At 36.5% G+C, this 24263-nt stretch overlaps 1 protein-coding gene across 9 annotated transcripts in view; it reads right to left on the bottom strand.

Moving 5' to 3' along the window:
• The window catches only part of LOC139135562 (leucine-rich repeat serine/threonine-protein kinase 2-like), an 88837-nt gene that overhangs the window by 61059 nt on the left and 3515 nt on the right, over positions 1-24263 (bottom strand). For 4 of the 9 annotated variants that reach the window (XM_070703010.1, XM_070703016.1, XM_070703017.1 and 1 more), the window contains exons 2-5: positions 19338-19419; positions 6571-6723; positions 4497-4588; positions 3560-3639 (exon numbers count right to left, since the gene is read on the bottom strand). In XM_070703010.1, coding sequence (XP_070559111.1) covers positions 3560-3639; positions 4497-4588; positions 6571-6691 — 293 coding nt within the window. In that variant the 5' untranslated portion in view covers positions 6692-6723; positions 19338-19419. Of the gene's footprint in view, positions 1-1333; positions 1502-3559; positions 3640-4496; positions 4589-6570; positions 6724-7974; positions 8056-15006; positions 15119-17139; positions 17158-19337; positions 19420-19946; positions 20127-24263 lie in introns of those variants that run through there. The other 5 variants (XM_070703011.1, XM_070703015.1, XM_070703012.1 and 2 more) reach the window with 5 other exon arrangements.

Genomic DNA, 24263 nt, shown 5'->3' with positions numbered 1-24263 from the left:
TCTCCAAGAGCTTTGAAATGAGCCCCCACAAGTGGTAGATCAGAAAAGAATTGTTGAAATTTGAAAGTCCGACAAACTGTTGCTAATAAGGACGTCGCTCTTCGAACGTGAACGTTCGGCCGGTCAGATCCTTATTAGCATATCAATAGAAGTCAAAGTTAGCTGCTGGAGTGAAAATCTTGAGTACTCCTTGGAAAAATCAGCCAAATTATGTAAACGAACCAGAAATTTTGTTCACAAAAGGAGTTAGGGAATGAGCAATAATCAGAGTTCAGGCAGGTACATGTATAGGTCATTTTATTGAATTACGCTCACTTTGGTTTATTTTGCCGTTCAAAGTTCCAATACATGTTGTGTCATCATAATAGACCCACTTTCGCTCGCAGTTGGCCCGCAGCTATCCATGGCGGGGTTGACCTTTGACCCGTGGCGGAGTTGACCTTTGACCCGCATAGCGATGCCCGCTACCCCGCCAACAGATAGCTGCGTTTCTACAGCTATATGAACTTAATGATGCATGTTGAAGCATGATATCAACTTGAAAGCTGTATGATATTTGGCCTTGCAACTGATACAAATGACTGCTTGCATTGTTTGAACAGTGAAGGTTGTTGATACAGTAAGTTATATCCATAGAAAGCTCTGACGTTGCATCGAATTAGATCAGCAACACCACAAATATAAATAAGACACTTCAAAATTGAAGATGACCTCAATTTGCAAGACTCATTTTAACAAAGTCTTCCATCATAAAAGAAAACGACCACAGAAACAAATGACTTTAGATATTTCTATTACGTGACATACACTATATGTATTTCAAAAACGTTGAAGATTCAATTTCACAAGTATTTAACCACGGTACCATAAAATTACATGTACAAGTTGAATATTTTCACCCAAAAAACTGCCCTCTAGACAAAAACTGGTACACAATATATCTGGGTAAATATTAGCCAATGTGCTTTCAAACAGTTTGGCAATGAAAATTCAAAACCACAACAAAAGAAAATCTTTTCAGAAAATTGACAGTAACATTTTTGGTTCATGTACCCATACACCAACTGCTTCACAGATTAATTGCCTACACTTTGAAACTGAGCTTGAAAAACAAAAACTGCTCCTTTGAAACAAATACCAATCAATATTTACTAAGAAAAAACTTAACATGAAGTACAATTGTCAAAAATACATATACATGAGAGCTGCATTTCACAAATATTCTGATTTCAACCTGAGAGTTTCAGGAACTGGCAGTGACGACAAAACTTTCATGGTCATCATGTTTCAATATTCTGAAAGTATATGCTATGGAAACAATTAAAAATCCTACCTATCCATTATCCTAAAAAGATTTTGAACCAGTTCAGACGACAAAGTTTCCTATAATGATTGCACCTACTGCTCAGGAGAGAAAACATCTCTTTCTTGGCGGAGCACAGTTGTTGATCTGTCCATGATGCCCATGGATAACAGTGAACGTTAATTAAACATTTCCAATTTTTTTTGAGACAAAGTCTGAGGACACACGACACATGACACAGTATGCAAATGAAGTGGGTATAAGAGGAACAATAGATCTGGCAAGGTTGGCAAATCAAAGCACTTTCAGAAAAAATTGACCTTGGAAGAAACTTTTGTCAATAAAATCGAGGTCATATCTTACTAAAAGATCAAAAAAATCTGGGTCATATTGAAGTACAAGTATTGCTCACTCCAGCAGGTGTACCACAAGGAAGTACACAGCTTTCAAAATCCCTGTACCACAACTGTTTCACTGTGTAAAACAGAAAACACAAAATCCCCTTGGCTAACACATAGACTTACCGACAAACCACATCTTACTATTACTCACATACATTGTACTCTTAAGACAAACATTCTGTCACAGTGATAAAATCAAAACAGTTCAACATGCTGCCTTTATGTTTTTAAACACTGTCCCAGTATCCCAGAGTTTTGATTCAGTTTTTATGCCGTACACAGTTACCAGTGGCAAAACATATACAATAACAAGATTTACCAGTAGCACTGTCACAGGTTACATTACAATGAAATGTCACTTCAATGCTCCAATCAACAACCCATGCACGATGATGATTATTTGTAATTTGTGAAAGAATAACATAACCTTGCAGCGTTCATAAATTCAAATGCATGACTGCTTCTGTATAAATAGAACTGATCCTATAGCTAATACGATGAAAGTTAATTTGATTTGGCAGATTGCATTCTGTGACTACATAACAAAGCCCACATGAAACCAATATTTATTTTGCAAAGACACCAGTATCCTCAGAATACTTCTCTTTATGTGCTCCAATGCAATTATGTGTGAGCTAGACTGCATGCACTGTCAAACATGGTCTTCAGTGGGTCAAACTCAATTTTTGTCGCCTATATCAAAATATACACCAGTCAACTTTTTTCTAAATTTTGCTAAAATTTTGATAAAAATCGGAAGCCAATAAAATGTGATGTTCTTTTGATCTAAAATTGTCCAAAAAAAATACAGAAAAATTCATAAAATTGGTAAAATGTTGCACACAATAATTTTGGTGGGAAAAATTGCAGTGCTCTAAATGCAAAGAGTTAACAATACTGGCTTTCATGTTTACTGATGTAGCATTGTCCAGTTGATCCTTGACACTAACTCCAGAAATTTATCCTGACAATCATTGAGTTAAGCTGCTCGGTCTTTTGGTTGTCATGGCATTTGTCTGCTTCTGTGTCGGTCCCAATGTAAAAAGTTTCATCAAAACGCATCTTGCAAACCAAAATTTCTCCCGATCAACCTGTCTCCTCCATATTGATAAATGTTGCACAGGAGTATTTTATGATGAAATACCTGACAACCTTGACATACTACACACCGAAGTTCAAAGAAATACCGTGGTCTCTGGTTTTATTGGGAGAAAATATTTTGACCAAAATTGGAGATTTGAACAGAAGCCCATAATCCTAATAAAACATAAGACAAACCAATAAACACTAACACAAAGTTGTCAAAATAAGAATCTGTCACAAGGATATTACGTCTGTGCAATCGTGCGATAAGGAGTCAAATTTCGATATGCCAATCAATGACGCACTTGAAGATATGAAGGATATTGAGTGCGTGTGCATGTTATCGGTAGTACACAACTGTCATGTACATGTCAGTTCTATCCAAGATAGGCAGAATGCTGTGAACTATATCATTGCCTGAATACATGGGTTTGGCTCCATGAGTACATGTAAGTGGCTGTTTGGACCCAGGTGAGAGGGTATAAACAGTCTCCAAATGAATTGACGGTGCAAAAAAAAACCATGTATGACCATTTGGCCTTTCATATGGGTGTACACAGCTAGACAGTTTCAAACAGTTGCAAGAGCTTTCCAACACTTCTTGAAGGGCAGTAACCAGTGACTCAAAGGATTTTACTCTTAAACTGATATAAAATAAATATACTTTCACAACTCAACTTAGATATAACTTGGGTTCAGGGATGAAATGTCTGAACTGAGAGCATACAGTACATGTACATCATGCCATGGCAATATATGTTAATGCTCCTACCTATGAGCCTGGCTTTGTACGATCAAACTTTTCAACTTATCACTTTTGTCCATCATCTTCGAGAGCGCTTGACAGCCGACCTGGTGAACATAACACAGGAGGGGAAAAAAATTAATTGTACTAGTTGAACACTTACCCGAGCGCAGTAGCAAACATGCACATCTTGATCGACTGTATGTAATAATTAATATGTGGCCAACTTTTAAAGAAAGTTCATTTATATACTTTGCTTGGTTTAGTGTGGGAGAATGTTAGTCAAGGCTACGTTGGTTGAATATGAAAATCATAATCTTTTGAACACAAAGGTAACGTTAGTAACCATTTTCAATGAAATTAGCATAACATAAAAGCAACAATGTACTCTCTCATCTTGAACTATATGACATTCTTTTGTGTTTTCTTTGTTCTGATTTCATTATCAGTAGACCCTGACTTTGGCTACCGAGTCATGGATAGCACCCGTTGTACGTGCATCTGAGGTACACAGATGAGTCAACGAAATACTCATTTGCAGTGAGTTTGAGCGTCATGTCACTAAATATTCAACATGTCAAAAGCCCCATTCGGTAGCCAGTTGTTACCTAACTTTTTATTATATTCAAAGCTGACACATCAAGGCCTTTATCAATATCGTTGAAGTCGAAAGTTATAACGTACCAAGAAGAATTTCTTGCTGTCTTATGTGATGGTATACATGTATTGCGTGTACCAATAAACCTATCATGCCACCAACAACCCAGTCATGGTACACTGTACCTGTGACATCAACATGTCACCGACAAACAGATAAATGCAGTTTACCCATAACCTGTTACTTATCCTGTCATGGTTGAACACCTGTTCTATGTAAAATGGTACATCCACTTAACTCTATACCCCCCTACCACTCCCCCCACCCCCTGCAGCAGCAATACCAATCATCCTGTTCAATGCTTACCCTTTGATTTTCCGCATGGGATCTGAGATTTTTCATCATTTCCACGATGAGACGGTGAGCGTAATAACCTTCCATTATCCTTACACAATCATCTAAAAGAATGCAAGAAAAACACTTTATTCTCGTTTGAACTGTTTTCAAATCTTTTCATTATATTTTGAAATATTTTCACAATATTTCATACATACTGTCGGCTAGCAATAAGCATGGACTAAATATCAAAACAATTATGCATTATGTTGATAGGCTTACATGTTAAGATTTCCTTTAGAGTCCGTTATCACACAAATCTTTCTATGAGACATGCTCCACTGCCTTTACGTATCCCCATCCACCCAAAAAAGACAATACTTTCAAATCCACACACTCAACGATCTGATAATCAAATTAAACACAAAATCCTGGACAAAGTTACATTATTTTGTTTTTAAACAATTGCCAAACTTCAAGTAAATGTTTATTTTACTTTGTGGGACAGAGTGGCCACTGCAAAATTTTGCTGATAATTTATTAAAACCTGAAAGTCCAAATGTTTAACTGTCCCATTTGTACACAGATGCAGACATGTCCACATATTAAGTTACCAAACAAAGTGTGTACCAGTTGTTGTGTGTTTAATAACCAATACTATATGCAGTACAGTGAAATCAAAAAGTAAACATAGGAATTGAACATTGAAGAACATTTACTTTGTGATAATCGGCCACAAAAACGAACACACTTATGAGTCTTAGACATACACTCAGTTGTCCAAAATAATACATGTATATATAATAATAACATACAGAATATTGTAACTTGAAATACAATCATTGCAGAGACACTCATATAATTCACAGCCAAAAATATACAACAAAATCACTGAGCCAACAACATACAACACCTTGCTGGAAACATACAACCCAAAATCATTCTCATAGCTAGCCCACCACTGAGACTGGTTTGAGCAGTTATTCAAACCTTTACTACTGTAGTAGTACTGTCTTCTTGTAACTGATGTGAAAGTCAAAGAGACTGGCTGTATTGTTAAACTGATAAAATAAGCACCCATAGTAAGATTGTCCGGTACACTTAAGATACATAGACTCATGTATTAAACATTCCTTTACTTCCGGCCGTAACACTATCAGTGGTTCCAGAGTCAAGCTGGACCCTTGTCTCTGCTTTGCCATTGCTTTCCCGAAAAAAAAATCATGATTTGTATGTAGAGATAAAAAGAATCATGATTCATGGGGAAAGAGATATTCCAACGCCACAAGCTGTACATATGGGTGAGAAAGCTTTGCATATGTACCACAACAGGAAATCATACAGTTAGACAAAGTGACCGGTATCACAAATCAATTGCTTATCAATATCTACCAAACATTCGTCAAGAAAGGAAGACAGGTGACTTGACATGCGATAAGTATACTGCCACTACTGGTACCAAATGCCCATGGAGTTTTATTGTTTGGGCAGACATGCCTGTTTACTTTACTGTCTGATGCAATAAATTACAGTGGGGAACTCAACTATTGTTCATTTGCACTCGGCCAAAAACCAGTCACTAATACTGTAGCAAATTTTGACAAAACTTTGAAGAACAAATAATTGTAAAAATGTCATCATTAGTTTTGGTCCAGGAACACATATAACAGAAACTTCTACATGTAACTTTTGCTTTTTTCTCTTTGAACTCAAAAGTTCCAAGAGTTGTCAAAACACTTACTTGTGAAATGGATACACAAAAATGTGCTCGCCGGCCTTTTATTGATCTATCTGTTTTTTCCATTTTCTATTCATTTATTGTTGTATTGTCTGGTTTTATTTCTAATCTGCTAACTTTTCATTAAGTTGTTTGTTTGTTTATTTATTTATTTATCCATTTTGTTGATTTATTTATCCATTAGTTTATATATTTATCCATTTCTAACCCCGGTATGCATTCAAGGGATCACTGTAATTCTGATCAGGCAGCATAAACTAACGCTTTGATGGTGTCGTTCATGTAAACATCTTTTACAGGCCATTGGAAAACTCATACTGTATACACAGCACTGATAAACCTTACATTGACCCCTAGGTCCCTTACCATTCATGGTGAGGCTGATCAGTTCTTCAGTGGCCTGACACAGACCCTTGGGTACGAAGTCATTCTTCAGCTGGAGTAAAAGATCCAATGTTCTGTCTTCATCATTTGTGTGGTCATCCATTATCTCCCATCTACCATGGTTTCCTCACCACCCTGAGAAGAACATCGAAAATTATCAGAAGTTCAAAAGAGAAATACCGGTACATTGTGGCTGATGACCTTTTTGTACTCACGTCAAAAAAATGTCACCTTTTGGTCTCTTTGAAACTTGATTATGAAAGGAATTGCATTCATGTCCCTGTTGAGAAGGCAGTTTTCTGTTTTTAGTAATATAGTGCATGATTTTAGGCCAATGAAGTCTCCACTGGTAAATTAAATTAGTCATTACAATATGATGTGCACACACACATTTTTTACTAAAACATTTCTTATCACTAAACTTTGAATATATGAGTTAATTTATTTGTTTAGGAAATTGTGCATTTTAATGGTTGCAGCAATAACAGAGTTTGTTTTCTTCTTTTACACATACTTTATGTTTTCATTGAAAAATCTACATTGTACAAGATACAAGATGTATTTTTGCCGCGTTTCTGGCAAAAACTGTCCCTCCTCTTTGTCTAGACATTGATATGCAGGCATTATCATTTTAAGTAAACTCCTGAAAATAATTTCAAATGATCAGTAGAAATAAAATAAACAATAGCAACACAAAACAAGAATCAACCAAAGAGGTCAAAGTGAAAGTCTGGAGACAATTGACAAATGCAAAAGGCTTCCTGAAACAACTGTTTCATTTTCAGTTACACTCTAGCAGTTCAAAGGCAGCAAACTGTATGTGTACAATGTGGGAAAGATATAAACAGCAGCTGATGAACACACTATACATGTACTATCAAGTATGGAAGACTTAAATATGAGTCACGTCTCTACTGCATACAAATTAAATGACTTCATTCGACTCTATATCTTCACATAGCATGCACAAATAGTCCAGCAGTCTGCTCTTCTGAGGTCGTGTTAGTGCATGGCAAGAACAGACACAAAGTATCGGCACCCGTACATCCTTTCAAAGTACCGGTACACATGCGGCAATCATACAGTGCCATAAACATTCTATTAATAGCCTCTATATAGACATGAAAACTAAATAGCAATAGTCCAATGCATTTTGGTATTTGATAAAATATACACTGCACCACTGATCTTCATGTATGTATGCACTGGGAAGTTAATGAGGTGAAGATGTAATTGACAAATGAGGCTGAACGAGTTCAAAGCAATCAGATACACACTGTGCACTGGTTCAACTTTTAAACAGTACAACATGAAGGATATCAGCTGCTAACCTGGAACTGATGGTATAAACAATTTAAGTATTCACTCCCTGGAAAAGAATCTCACCTGTAAACAGACAATGACAAAACGCTTTCCCAGCATCAATGCAAGAAACATCCAGCTTCGAACGTTAAGATGCCTGCTTTTGAAGCACACATGCAGTCAAAAGACTTCACTGAGTCCATACAAGCGAAGATATCATTTACACACATGGTTGACCCCCAGGCCCCTATGTCCCCATCAGGTCATTCCACACAACCTGACTAAACTTTCACTTCCTGTTGGTTACTTAGCCTCCGGGTGAAATGTTTTTCGACAAAAATGTCTTTTAAAAATATGTTTAGTGACGAGCTTGGTATTCCTTCTTGAAAAAGGTTACAGCACTTATCATAGTATCATGGAACGCTCTTCCCTCAGCAAGATGGCGTATAAACAAATTATATACGGGTCCACGCGATAGGGTTTACATTCACAGGTTGAGCATTATGTCACAGCAACTGTAATATTAGCAATTATGCTGAATAAAAAGATTTTTTAAGTTTTCTTTCTTGATAAAATCAGTGGCTGTCCCTGAATTGTACTCTCAGAGTCATGTAATCTTATGCCGCACTAAAGGATCTATACACTGGAAATTTTGGACTCAAAAACGGTCTACATTAGTGAATTCACAATAAAATAGACTACTATAGTACCAATGTCCCATACCAGCAAAATCAACAAAAAATTCAGTCTTGACATGCTTTCAATCATATCTTTGTATTTACAGTAGGAGTTGAATGTTGCCCACACACCTTTTTCAAAGCAACATTTCTCATCAAAGGTGACAAGTGCAGTAGTTTACTCAAAGGATAAAGCGGGTGTATTTTTGGGGTAAAAAACCTCAATTTTGGTGTTAATGATAAAAATTAATTTAAGTCAAAAACTTGACACTATTTTCTGAAATGTAATACTTCATTTGAAAGAAGAGTATATGTAGAAAAGAATGATAATTTTATTTTGCACTATCTAATCCTCATTCTAAATGGCATGGGTTGAAAGACTGACACTCAAAACAAGTGACCAAAATAATGATTAGCAAAATTAAAATGCCTCTTATTCAAAATGTAAGAACTTTATAACCAAACAAAATATTCATTGTGTTATGTTGCATTTAAACAACATAGTGTGATAATTTCAGAAAATTTGACCCAGCCAGAGTGGAGTTAAATTCTGTGGAAATTTTGAAATTGGGAGGAAAAAGAAGCCAGGAAATTGGGTGATTTACATACATTTGCATGAATTAACATTTCTGTATCAATGTATTACGGCTGCTTGACGAGCTAAAAGGTGAACCCTTAACCAATATTTTAATCTTGGGGTAACAAACTAATTAAAATTGAATGAATATTTGCAAAAAAGTGATTTTTGAGCAAAATACCCTGTGTTTGGTGCAGCGCCCCCTTAATGATATCATGGCAGACAGAAGATGCTGTTTTTTTATCCCAATAAAATGCTCTGAAATTTTTTTGTTGTTATTGTTTTAACCTCAACCCTTGTCAAAATCTGAAAACTGCTCGGCATACTATTTTTTTCCAATGCACTGTAGCCATAACCTGTATGTGGTCTGTTTATTAGCTAAGACTGTTTGAAATATCTACACCCTCTATACTGTACATGTGCGTCACAAGCCAGACATGAATGTAATAACCAATGAACGGTCAGCGTGACCTAGCTGCTGTACACAATGTGCTGACTTAGTAGGACACCTAAATCTATTTGCATTCCTACTACGATCAAAGATTTCGACATTTTGCAAGTCCTTCCATAGCAATCAAGCACTGAGACGTCAAACACAGAAAAATGTGAAAGACGACCCTTCAAAAATGGTTTTAAAAAATCTTAATAATGCCATAAACAGCACCATATTAAGCAATGTTGGAATTTTCTAACCTACAGCATCATCCTAAACCACTCGTAAATGTATGTTCATTGAGTGGTCGGTGCCGGTTGCATCAGCGTTAAAACAATACACGTCACATACCTAAATTAGTATTGAAATATATGAACAAGTCTGGACTGCCAAACAACTGAGAAATTTATACCACTGTTGTAATTCAAACATGAGTAACACAAACATGATGGCATTTATGGCATGTTTACAGCTCTTTACACAGTACAACAGAATCCGAAGTTCAATTTTGAATTAAAATCTCAAATGTCTCAGTCTACATCAAAGCAGGCTTCTGACACTCACCTATAAAACTGAATAAATCTGAGCTTTAATAAAACAATTGTGCCTCAAGTGACAAGCAAGATAATTGTTTTTGTATGACTTTGCTGGGATTTTTCAAGGTCAAACTTCTTAACCCCAAGGTCAACTTTTTAGTTGTTTATTACTTGGCAATGATCTTTTGATGGCGCATAAATACTCTTCTACTTAGATATTTGCGACAGTTCGCAATCCATAAATCACACATGATCTGATCATCAAAATTGATCGATATACATGTAGTTTAGGTTGGGGATCAATCAGTGTATGTGCTAAGGAAAGGAATGGAACACTGAAATCTTCAAACTTGATTTTAATATAAAACTTTTGAGGACATTTCACAATTCTGAGTGTCAAAGTGTTCATTTTCATTTTTACTGGCAATACCAGCTACATTGACGGTTTGCCCTGTACCGGTATGCTGTGTTTGCTTTGCTTTTCCATGTGAAATCAAAATCTTGAGGTAGGAAATACCCTGACTCTGTCATAGTCTTTGCATGAAAAACTAACTTGAGCAAGAAACTCCTCCAGAGAAGATTTTAGTACATGACTGCCATGTTTTCTTGTAAACATGTGGAAAATTATTCAAGAAATACCTCTATCAAGTTCAAAATATGCTTAGCATGCTACACATTTACACATTTAACACAAAAGTGTACAGAAAAGTGATTTACGAGAAGATATGTATTACAAATATTGAGTCAACTTGAAATAATTTTGCTCTTGACACCAATATAAACAGTTGCCCGCTAATCTGGTCAAATATGTTTGTTTACACAAGAAATAATTGGAAGGTTCAACTGAGGACAAGACAGGCTTCAGAATTTTCGCCTACACAAACAAATCCTCCATTGCATCACATACATGGCATGCTGACATTTAGACTACCAGTGGTCGAAAACACCACACGCAACATTGATAAGTCGGAATTACAAGTGACTGAAGCCAGTATTAAAAGTGCGTTACCCTGTCATGCGATCTTTATGTCTTGCAACGTCCTTGAAACTTCTTGATATAGCTACTGTATTGCAGTTGCACTGACTGTCCTGATATAGCTACTGCATTGCACTGAAAGGGCGTGTGCTTGTTAGATACTGTAATATATGGCCAGGCTCACAGTTACCAAAGATAAACACAGTATATGCAGTATTGTGTATGTCATTACTTTATATAACAGAATTAAAACTACCGGTACCCATTGTTGAAAGGATGGTAATTTCGCAATAAAAAAAACCAACAAACTAATTCCGGTCATAAAAGCTTTCATCATGGCTAAACATGGCACATTGTAAAATTTACAACTTCCCAAACTGTTATTAGCAAGAAAAATCAACGCATTCAAAGTACATAAAGTAAGTTATAAATGGTGAGTACAATTTCCCTATAACTGCAGAAATTAGAGCTTATCAAAACCTATGATCTAAGTTGTTTTGTTATTAAAGTAACAGGCAATAAAAAAGTAAGTTTAGCATATCTAATGATACTACTCATGTACCTGAATAGATTGTTTTTATCACTTGACAGAACCTCAGTGGTGCTAACAAAGAAGACAGTAACCTAACTAACAACTCAAAAATTGTTTTTATACTGTGCAACAGGTGCCATTACAGTATAGATTTCAAAACACAGCTGTAACCATACAAGAATTTTCAATACTATATGATCATTATTTACACTAATAACAAAGCAAACTAGGCAACAGGGCAAAAATTTTATTATTTTATGAGTGATATGAAAATTTTCTAATTCATATTTTTAAAATCTAAGTACAAAACTTTGTTGTACGGTAGAACCACCTTGGATTTCAAGCTTAATTTCTTCTATGAATTTAACTTTCTGGGGCAGTTACTTTTGTTGATATTTCTTATGGAAACTATATTATGAATTTCTATCAGTGACTCGTGAGTTAAATCATTAAGACACTTTCTAGTTCAAAAACTGAACAGAGAATATTCCAAAAGGGAAAATGCAACTTCATAGTTATGAGAATTTATATCATAATACTTTAACCGATAGTTACAAATGTACATTTAACCCTTTGAGCGCTGTAATTTTTCCCGCCAAAAATTTTAATGAGACATTTTACCGATTTTATGTATTTTTATGTAATTTTTTTCATAATTTTGGACCAAATGGCCATTATATTTCATTGGCTACAGATTTTTTTTCAAAATTTTAGCAAAAAATTAGGAAAATATTGACTGGTGTACTTATGATAAAGGTGACAAAATTTGACTTTGGCACTCAATGGGTTAATATGAATAGTATTATGAACACCATCAAAGTTGGAGCAAGTTCATTACCATGTACAAAACAATGTTTGTCATTTCAAAGTTCTGATGATACATACCTGTACACAGTTAAAATTGGTCAAGGGAACTGAATTTCCTCTAGCCTTAACTTTCAACAAAATAATACTTGCACATGGTTTATGTCTGATGAAATTTTTAAAAAAGTTTCATAGCCATTGTCAAAGTTTGGGGTGACATGATTTTTCAAAACAAGTCACGGACACTTCTTTTTGTTTGTGTATATGCACCCATTCAAAGAAATATGTGCCCATTCACAATATGGATATGACATTCAATGGAATTGTTTATGCTTTCATATTCAAAACTGAACATCACATACAAGAACAAATGGGCCATGACAGGGAAAGTTGGGACCATGAACTCTAGGACCATCACACGGAATGGTTGATGAGTTCAACTGACAATGGGGAGAATTCAAATAATGACATAAACAGTCCAGTATGAGCCAAAGGGCATTACAGCTAATCAGTATTGATATGTCCCACTGTTATTCCATAAAGCTTATTGCTTAAATTGGCAATTAGATAAGAATTTCAGTACAGCAAAACTGCTTGGCCTGAAGCAGTACATGTTCTGACAGACAAAATAAATAGACAAATACAGGCAGCTGCATATTGGTATATGATGAAATTAGCAGGAGTCAAAATCAAAGTGTAGAGCAATGGTTGAGGATACATATACCTGGAGTACAGGGTCTGTACTTTAAAACTGTGTTCAATGTTCAATGGTTACAAAGTATTTACAAATGCGACCAAAAAAAATGGCCAATACAATTTGGCGTGTGAAACAGAAAAGGAACAGACTTGCCTTAGAAGAGAAGACACAAAGTCATGGAGACCGTTCAGCCTTGATTCATTATATTGATAAACAAGTTGAATGCCCAGTTATGCTGATTTCACCAAATATTAACCAAATTTAATGGCTCGTGCAAATCACATGACAAGAGGACATTTGGACACACCTGAACAGCACCGCCTCTTCAAATGACTTGCATTTCTAATGTCAGCTGGTTTAACCTCCTTCATACCTACTTTCAGTTCTCTGTTTACATAGAGAATGACACCCACCATGTATAATACACCACTGACATTGTTACAAACTGAAGTAAGTGTCTAATAATATATTATATTTTGAAAAAGTAATGTTGAGAAGAATGTAAAAACCTGTGAAAGTCTTTGGAGAGATAAAAGCATCAACATGCATTGACTTTACTGTACACAGACAAACAACAGACAGACGGGCAGACTACAGGCACATATACTAGTATACAGTGTGTTGTGTGTGTATGTGTATGCACATACAGTATGTGTACATTGTATGTGTGAGTGCGCACACACACACACACACACACACACACACACACACACACACACACACACACACACACACACACACACACACACACACACACACACACACACAGAGCTATCCCTATGGGAAACTACCGGTACGTCAGTACTGGATGACAAAAGTAGAGATTTACATAATAACACAAATTACTTGAAGTATTTTTACCTTGCACTTGAAGTAATTTGTTATTTGTGTTATGGGCAAAATTAAGAAGCTTTTAAGAAAATATGACAAACAGTTTATACGAAACGTTTCTGACAATGAATGACATCCAAAAAACCATGATGAAATAGTTTACTGATATTTGATTGACAGCTGGTAAACAACAGAAACAGAACAAACATAACAACACACCAATTAAACGCCAGACGTGGACTATACAAACAAACAATCTCAAAATTTGCGTGGGCATATACATGACAAAGGAAATTTGCATGAAATTGTTAAGTTACATATAACAGTCTGTGGGTCTGCGTGAGGGGAACAGATCAGATGACCTTAGTAAACTAGTTCAGCAGTTAAACAAGGTCAACGGACTGTCATAACACTAGAGAGCATGAGTGGGTGTTTGTTTTTTTCTAGCAACACTGCTCTTTCTGCACAAACATTAGTCTTGTAGACAAACTACAACGCCCCGATCATGATGACCTAATCTCAGCTGAACAGCCATTATTACATGCTTTGATAGGCATGAGCCTTGCCCGAATCAACAGGTTGGCTGCCCAGTAACACATTACATAACATTTTTATCGCATCACATGCATGTCATCTGAGGGCCGGATTTCTTGGTAAGAAACTTGTGACAAAAACATGAATGCTGAAGTACAAAAGAAGGTCACCTATGCAATAGTACTCAGTTCTTTTAAAAACAATGTTCTTGATGTTACACCGATGCAGTAGAAACAAAGTCCTGCACAAGTACTTTGGTTGTAAAGGTCAAAATTCGATGCAGTTCAAACACTGTTAGTAACCCTTAATCATTTAATGTGAATCAAAGTACACATTAAGACAATATTTTGTCACACGACACACTGGGAGCACATACATGCAAATGATGGTCAGTTGGTCTGGTGCAAGTGAACCATTCTGATTCGCTAAGGTGCCCAAGTGAAAATGGAATCCGAAAAATGAAGTCTGTTGATATAAAGTGAGCAAGTGAAAGAGGTGACTTCAATCCACCAAACTTACTAAATGATCCAGCCGACATGAGGCACACACACTGTTGATGTTTTCCCACTGGTGTTCAAACACAAAGTGACCCAGTCTCCCAAATTACCTTGACATGTCAGTCGGCATACTTGCAATAACTTGAACATCGCATCACATGATGTAAGCTAAGGCCACTGAACAATTAAGATGTAAATTATGCAACATTCAGACGCACGTAGGCAATCACATGCCTTTGTAAAAACTTTTCACTCCGAGTTCAGTAACATGCACTTTTCTAAACTAAAAATTTAACAAAAAGATTAAGATTGACAATATCCCTGTATCACACACAATAGCCATCTACTACACAATCAAATTAGCATTTATAAACAATTTAAGCAATTAAATAAATCAAAAGAATAATCAAAACGATGCAACTATACATTAATTATACATTATATTACCATGCCCTTTCCATCGCATTTTAATTGGTCGAGCTGAACCACGTGACTGACCACAAATATACAGTAATGGTTTGTTTAAATGCCCGTGAATATTAATAACGATATTAACATCGTAACTTTACAGCTAAAACATAATTGTGATTTGTACAAAGATCATAATCAATAAGGAAACAAAACAAAGCACTTGTGAGCCAATTCCAAAAAAAATCTCCGGATTTGCAAAATTTTTACAGCGAGCGTCACATGTTGCATAAGTTCTTGGGCCCCATTGTCTTTCACGTGGGAAATTTTCGTAAATTTTGATGGTTTTCTTGGGTTTGTTGATAATATAATGGAAATAACAGACTCCGCCCTGATCATTAAAGTTTATTTATGGGCTTGGGCTCGAGGAAAGCCAAAATTTACAGGCTCGGCAAGCCTCCCCCTTTAAGTTTTGGCTTCCTCTCGCCCGTGCCCATAAATAAACGTTAATGATCAGGGCGTCGTCCTTTATTTCTATAATAACATATTGTCAATACTTAAAATTATTGGCTCACACCACAGGGTCCGGCGAGCAATATTCGTCTAGAAATTATGAATATGATCAATAAGGTACTACCTTATGAGCTGCTAACGAGGTATTTGGTCAGGGCGATAAGCCCCCGCCTTGGCGATCGGCAGAACAAATTAATGAAGGGGATTAGGGAGGGCAATTGACAGATATAGACTATTTTCTTTGGAATACTATACACAGATAGCTAGGGTAAAGTAATAGGCACACACTAGACACAGGTAAGGCTTGTATAATGAACAAAAAGTTTAATACAAGACATTTATTGATCATATTCATAATTTCTAGACGAATATATATTGCTCGCCGGACCCTGTGCTCACACTGAAGCTTTCGTAAATCAACTTAAATCCAAGCCCTGTCTTTGTTCAACACAGCTACATGCAAGCGGCCTCCAGAAAGTGTAAACGAAACTCAATATCTGAATACAAGTCAGTGCTCTGAAAGAATGACTTGAAATGATTGATGTTGTTTCTTGGACTCTGATCGAGGGAAATGGCAGATCCAAAATCTGGATGATAGTGTTGGTACTTTGAATGCTCAAATTTAATAGCCAACAGTCACAAATGCACCTAGATAATACCCCTTGTTTTTACGGAATGAATCAGTGTTTTCAGTCAAAAAGTCAAAAGGAATGTTTGTAGCAATGTCATCTGGATATTAATACATGCAGTGATATCAGAAATCATGGCATCCGTCTGAGACTGAGAGCAATGAGCAAATTTGCCAGAATTTATAAATCTAGCTTTGGGGGTTTTTTGTTGGTGCAATCGTACTAGTACTAGGGCTAGCAACTCAGAAATTAAAGTTCTCATTTCCCTTATAATAAGTTGAGCCTTTCAGTATTTCACTTTTATGGTTGAATCAAATCATCAAAGTTCAGTGGACAAATTTTGGATCAGAAAAACAAATGATGTCAAATTTACTGCTATATGTAAAACTAAATTTTCAATTTTCATAGAAACGAACAAAGTTACAGAAGCTTACTTTTATTATAAGTTTATGCAAATTGTATATCAGAAAAGACTAAAAATCTAACTCTGAGGTAAAATTCTGCCTCAAAAGCATGAATTATCAGGCAAGAGCACCACTAGAGATACTCAGCATATCGGTACAAGTGTCTCGCAGGAAGTAAATGTTTATCAGAATAGTTGTTACCTTGATTATGATATACAGACATCTCTCAGAAGTGTAGGCTAAAACCTGAACTGGACTTGAAGGACTGGCAATGAATTCATGAACCAAGGAACCCAACTCTTGGTGACCAGACTCAAAAATCAGAAATTCCAAAATGGCATATCCTAGGCAGTTATCGGCTTATCCCTCAGATAGGATGATGTTTCCCATTACAGCCTTACATTTCAGAACTTGTTCTTGGAACGTGGATAGGTTGTTTATAGGGATAGGGTCAAAGTGTACAGTGGGTAAGCATTCACACTGTACAGGCCTATTTGACTGCCTTTTTTATTGTACATATGCCCTCAGCTAGCTGTATAGCCTTAGTCAGCCCTATTGCAGCCAACAAAAGGCTGTGAAAGAAACTAGGGTTTGTAAATGTCAGGGGCGCAACTGTCACAGAACCTAATCTGTAAAGAGTTCGCAACCCTATAGTAAATGTGCTTACATCTCTAGACACACACACTATAATCACAAAGCATAGTACAGTTGTTGTGGGAATATGCCATGCTTTAAAAGATTTATAACTGCTATGAAAACTATCAAAACTTACAAAAGCATACATTTGTAACCTATCAATTCTCATTTTATGACACTAATACAGCCACTTTCTGCAATGGTTCATCGTAAACTGAATGAAACTCCTCACTTAGGCCAACAAAAAGAACTGTTTCTGGTCAGCGCATGCATCACTTGAACGTGTCACCCTTTTTTTCTGTTTGTGGCCGGCGGCCGTGGCTGACACCAAACCAAAATGGCTGAAGAGAAAGAGAAAATTCTTTGGGGGGGCATGATTAGTGACTGCATGAACAGTATATACATTGTATGTGACTATATTGATAAAACTATAAAACTGACCCTCCCTCCCTTGAGGGAAAAAAAAATAAGAAAATAAAATGCATGTCGCCGCACCATTTTTTAAAGAAAGACCTGACCTGAAACATTTCTTTTTTTTTGGCCTTATTGTGAGTTTGTAACACTGAGTGCAAGTTAATGGAAAAGTTACATCATACTCTAATACTCCAAGGGTAATGTCTTTGTCCAGAAAATATGATCCCGTACAGCCTATTTACAGCTTCATATTGCTAAAATGAAATGTTTATCAAGAAAAAATGCATACCACGATGACAGAGACTTGGCCTTTGTTAACTGTATTTCTTTTTTGGGGTGTAATTCCTTTTCACAACAAAGTTTTTCATTTCAAACACATATGTTCTCTAATTTGCATGTTTACTTGTGTCACTAGACCTTTCTGTTTCTTCTTCTTTTTCTTGCTTTAACATCAAATGCCTTTGGGAACGGACTGGACTAGCATTTGCTATTTTCTGTGTCCGTTTACCCTTTATCACAGCACAACTCAGATGTACATTCATTACTGAATTGTAATATTAATATGATTAAGGGTAACAAAGATTATTAGTATTATTATATTATTATACAGCTATCTGCTCACTGTTTACAGTGAAAAGACCTTCAGTATTAACATGCAGGCACAGTGGCCCCACCATCAATGACCTTGGTGACCTCTCTAGTCACAAATGAGTACAGATATTGAAAATGGCCACTGAAGAGAAATTGAATTTCACTGCGTACACCACAGTCCCTTTTATTTGAGTTAATTTAATTTCATCATTTTTCTTCTTTGTTCAGTAAACACATCACTTTAGTTTCAAAATCAGCAAACATTATCAATCTGATGACCAGTCATTTACTGGGTAGTTTGAGCGCCCTCACTGGTATACTTTGAGAGACAATCCCTGTAACATTTTTGTCACATAAAACAAATACACTTAGTTCTTCTTTTCACAAAAGTATTTTAATATTCAAATAATTAGCTTAACTAATGTAAACAATTGGGTACAATGATAAATGTTATCATTGACAAATAATTCTACACACAAGTTTTGTAAGTTGTTTTAGTGCTGTCAGATAAAATAGATCATAATATCCATATTAGGTATAAGGATCTTGATGCAAGTTTTTCCAATATCTCTGTGAAGAACATACTTACCTGGTAGCATACTATGGAACTATTACAAGTTGTAATAAAAATATAATTATACTTGCAAAATTTTTCTTTCCATTTTATTGAGATCACTCAATCACTTGTATTAGTTGATTCTGTAATACACTGCAATTAACAAGTTTTGAAAAACTGTTACAAAGTAAATGTTTTTTACCTTGTGGAGTTGGGAATCCATGGCGAAAGACAGAAAATGTTACTTCCAAGATGTATTTTCTGCAAGTCTTCAGTCGTACAACCTGTAAACCAAGTACATTTCCACAGTTAAATTTCTACAGTGTGTATAGTACCTGTACAAAGAGCTGTTCAGCATTATTTATTATTTTTATTTATTTATTAAGATTTATCCAATGTAAACTAAAAAAAGGGTCTACATAGGATTGTGTGACCAAAACAGATACAAAACACCTATACAAAGTCAGTCTCCCATAACACACTACACAACGAGCAAAAGAAAAAGCTGACGTAAAATATACAACAATTTAAATCAAAAATGAAACAGTGAAAAACATTAAAAAAACAAATTTACATAGGTCTACATTTACTACAAAAACAGTGGATTGTCCATTTACAAGTGTAAATAAATGCAAGTCCATACACTGCAAATTAATCATGGAGTCCTTTACCAAACATATCTGAAAGACCCCATCACAGACAAACCTTGATGACAACAGCTGTCAGATGCATCATGTTGTAGTCACTGCATTGTTTCCATACGTACAATAAAGATTATATGCCATTTACAAGCCAAGCAAGACTCTTTTACCTTCGCATCAAAATTTATAATACCGGTGCTGTCCCAACTTTACATTTCTACAACACTGTTATGTGTGCAACCTTCAGTGGAAGACGATGCAACACTTCAGGATATCCTATTAATAAGCACAAGGCCAGGGGTCATCAAATCTCGGACACATGCAGTGAGGAGAGCACCACCATATGATTTCTAGGGGGATGAAGGAATTTTTGAGGAAAAAAAATGTTGGCCACAAAAGAAAAAAACTTGCTGTAAAACCTGAAAGTGAAAAAAATAATTTGCTGCTACTTCCCTGAGATGAAGGTTAAAAAATGTCTGTGTTTAGCAGAATGAATTAATAGTGTTACGTGCAGAGAAAACGAACAAAAGGGTGAACTCAGCAGTTTCCGTTTAAACAAAATTTATTACGAAACAAAACTAATTGCTAAGTTAGGGACAGAGTACAAGCTTTAAAAGTGTACAGACTACTTATCTCAGCTGGGACGGCAAAGCTCCAGTCTCAGAGTTGTAACAGTCAGTTGGATGAATGAACAGTCCTTTGGCTTGCAGGCTTGAAGCTGCACAAAGACCACAGTATAAATCCAGCGTTGACAGTGAAGGTCTTGAAAAGTCTTGAGAATGACTACTGCTGGAGTTTAGTAACACACAAGAGACACGATCCAAAAGTCTGACTGGAAGCTGTGCACGTCCCTTTTATAAGGCATGTAAGAACAATCTAGAACCTTTTATTGACATGCTAATTACTGTTCTAAAATTATCTCCCTTACACAACTAATCAACTTTCCAGAACATTCCAAACATGACTAATTGAATTCAAGGTTGTGAGGTCATCAAGGGCAGTGACCTTGGGAATGTTCTAGACTGATTGAACTCAGGTCATGATGAGTGTGGGGGAAATGACCTACATAACACACCCCCTCTTCAAAAAAAGAAAATTTTTCAAAGAAAAATCTTTCTTTTACAAATGTAATCTTGAAAAGGATTTAAGTACTCAAATTTTGTTTTACTCTAAAGTAAAATTTCTTGAAAGTGAACAACAATAAAATTTCTTGAAAGTGAACAACAATAATTTCTAAATACGAGAGAGACAGTCTGCAATTAAATTGTCTCTGCCTTTGATATGTCTAATGTCAAGATTAAACTCCTGTAACATTAAACTCCATCTTAGCAATCTCTGATTTTTGCCTTTAAATTTCTGCAGAAAAACAAGAGGGTTGTGATCAATATAAACCACTATTGGCTGATTTGAAGAAGTAACATAAACTTCAAAATGCTGTAAAGCTAATATCAAAGATAACACTCTTTTTCAATTGTAGAGTAGTTTCTCTGGGATTTGTTAAATTTGCGTGAAAAATAGCAAACAGGATGATCTACCCATGACTATCCTCTTGCAATAAAACAGCACCAGCAGCCGTATCACTAGCATCCACAGCTAATTTGAATGGCAAAGTGAAATCTGGTGCAGACAACACTGGAGCACTTTGCAGTATGGCTTTAAGTGTATCAAATGCCTGTTGGCATTGCTCTGACCAAACAAACTTTACTTTCTTTTTAAGTAAGTTAGTCAAAGGCTCAGTAATTGTGGAGAAATTTGGACAGAATTTTCTGTAGTAACCAGCATACCGAGAAAGCGCATCAGTTGTCGTTTGCAGTTTGGTATGGGAAACTTGAAATGGCACTGATTTTGGCATCAACAGGTTTTACCTCACCCTGTCCTACAGTATGTCCGAGGTAAGTCACCCTCGCCCAACCAAACTCAGATTTTGCAAGGTTGACAGTCAACATTGCTTTACTCAGTCTCTCAAAGAACTTCCGCATGAGCTTGATGTGTTCCTCCCAGGTGTCACTATACAGGACGACGTCGTCAACGTAGGCTGCACACCCATCTAGCCCGGATATGACGTCGTTGATCATCCGTTGGAACGTTGCCGGAGAGTTCTTCATTCCGAATGGCATCACCTTGTACTGGAACAATCCGTCTGGTGTAACAAAGGCGGATATTTCACGAGCACGATCCGTCAGAGGGACTTGCCAAAATCCCTTCAGTAGGTCAAATTTTGTCACATACTTGGCTTTTCCCACTCGGTCGATGCAGTCATCAATCCTCGGGATTGGGAAAGTGTCTGTCTTTGTTAAAGTGTTGACCTTCCTAAAGTCCGTGCACATACGATAACTGTGGTCTGATTTGGGAACAAGTATGCACGGCGAACTCCAGTTACTTTTACTGGGTTCAATAAAGTCATTGTCCAGCAGGTATTTGACTTCTTCCTGGAGATATTTCGCTTTTGTTGGATTCAGTCTGTATGGATGCTGTTTTACAGGCTTACTGTCCCCAACATCAACGTCGTGATAGATGACGTTTGTCCTCGTTGGAACATCTTGAAACAGGTGTTTATATTCATGGAGCAGTTCTTTCACCTGTTGTTGTTGTTCTGGCTGGAGGTGTGCCAACTTTGTAGACTCCAGCTTCTCCAGGATTTCTGAGTTCTGAAGCTTGACCGAGCCCAGCTTTGAGTTTAGAGTATTTTCACTCAAGTCAGTTTCAGTATCACTATCTTCATAATGGTTTGAACTGACTGCACTGACAGGCTGAGTTATAGTAGGATTATCCCTATCAAAATATGGCTTAAGCATATTTATGTGACATAGCTGTTTTTGTTTTCGCCTGTCAGGTGTTATTGTGATGTAATTTAAATCACTCAAATTTCTTATCAATTAGGTATGGTCCAAAGTAACGAGCATGGAGTGGTTTGCCAGGAATTGGAAGTAGAACAAGAACTTTTTGACCTGGTTCAAACTTCCGTTTTGAGGTGCTTTTATCATATTTGGTTTTCATTGACTGCTGAGATGACTCAAGATTTTCTCTGGCTAATTCACATGCTTTAGAGAGTTTTGTACGAAAATCTGACACATATTGCAAAATATTCAGACAATCATCATCGTCTGATAGGAATTTCTCTTTAACGAGCTTAAGTGGGCCACGGACTGTATGTCCAAATACAAGCTCAAATGGGCTAAAACCAAGAGACTCCTGAATTGACTCTCTAACAGCAAAGAGCAAAAATGAATTCCTTCATCCCACTGCTTCTCTGTGTCAAAACAGTAAGTCCTAATCATGTTTTCAAAGTTTGATGAAATCGCTCAAGAGCACCCTGACTTTCTGGATGATAGGCGGATGACCTATACTGTTTAATGCCTAGCTGATCCATTACTTGTTGAAAAATACCAGACATAAAGTTGGAGCCTTGATCGGACTGGACACATTTAGGGAGGCCGAAATAAAGTGAAAAATCTGACTAAAGCTCTCACTATAGTCTTTGTCTTTATGTTTCTCAGTGGTATGGCTTCTGGGAACCGAGTTGATGTACACATAATTGTCAACATGTACTCATTTCCTGATCTTGTTTTTGGTAGGGGCCCAACACAGTCTATTAGTATCCTACTAAATGGTTCTTGAAATGCAGGAATTGGCTGTAAAGGGGCCTTTGGAATGGTCTGATTCGGCTTTCCTACTATCTGACATGTGTGACAAGTTTTACAGAAATGTGTACATCCTGCCTGAGATTAGGCCAATAAAAGTGACTGAGAATTTTATGATAAGTTTTCCTTACTCCTAAGTGACCAGCCCAGGGCGTTTCATGGGCCAGGCGCAATATTTCAGCACGGTAGGGCTTTGGAACCACAATTTGATGTTTTTATAGCCCAATCGTCATCAACCAAGACATCTGGAGGTCTCCATTTACGCATGAGAATACCAGATTTTGTATAATAGGAAACAGAGCTATCTGAAGTTTTACCTTCATCATCTACCCTGTCAAACAAAGACAAAATATCTGGGTCTTTGTGTTGTTCTGCAATGAGATTTGATCTAGAAAATGTCTGACTTTGGTCAGCAGAAGTTTTACTGGAAGTTTCAAATCCACGAGGGATAACGGAATGCTCCGTGTCAAACACCTGACTGAGAAAGGTGTCATTTAAGTCAACATCTGTGACATTATTTTTGAGAGTATTTTGATTCTCAGAAGTTTTCTTTGACATGGCTCGAGTAATTGCACACGAAGGAAATAAATCGGGTATCTCTTGTTCAATTGGCTCTGGATCCTGATCTAAACTAGGATTATCAGTCACAAGTGGATTAGTAATGACCTTGTCCCCGGCAAGGTCGTTTCCAAGAAGAAGGTGAATCCCTTCAAAAGGCAAAAAAGGCCTAATACCTAAAGTCACAGGTCCAGAAACAAAGTCCGAAGACAAATAGACATTATGGAGAGGAACAGGAATAAGTCATTGCAATCTACCCCCTTAATAAGAACTTTAGAACCTGAAAAT

The sequence above is a fragment of the Ptychodera flava genome, chromosome 6, assembly GCF_041260155.1.
Source record: "Ptychodera flava strain L36383 chromosome 6, AS_Pfla_20210202, whole genome shotgun sequence".
NCBI classification, from domain to species: domain Eukaryota; kingdom Metazoa; phylum Hemichordata; class Enteropneusta; family Ptychoderidae; genus Ptychodera; species Ptychodera flava.
This window is presented reverse-complemented; position numbering and strand designations above follow the sequence as displayed.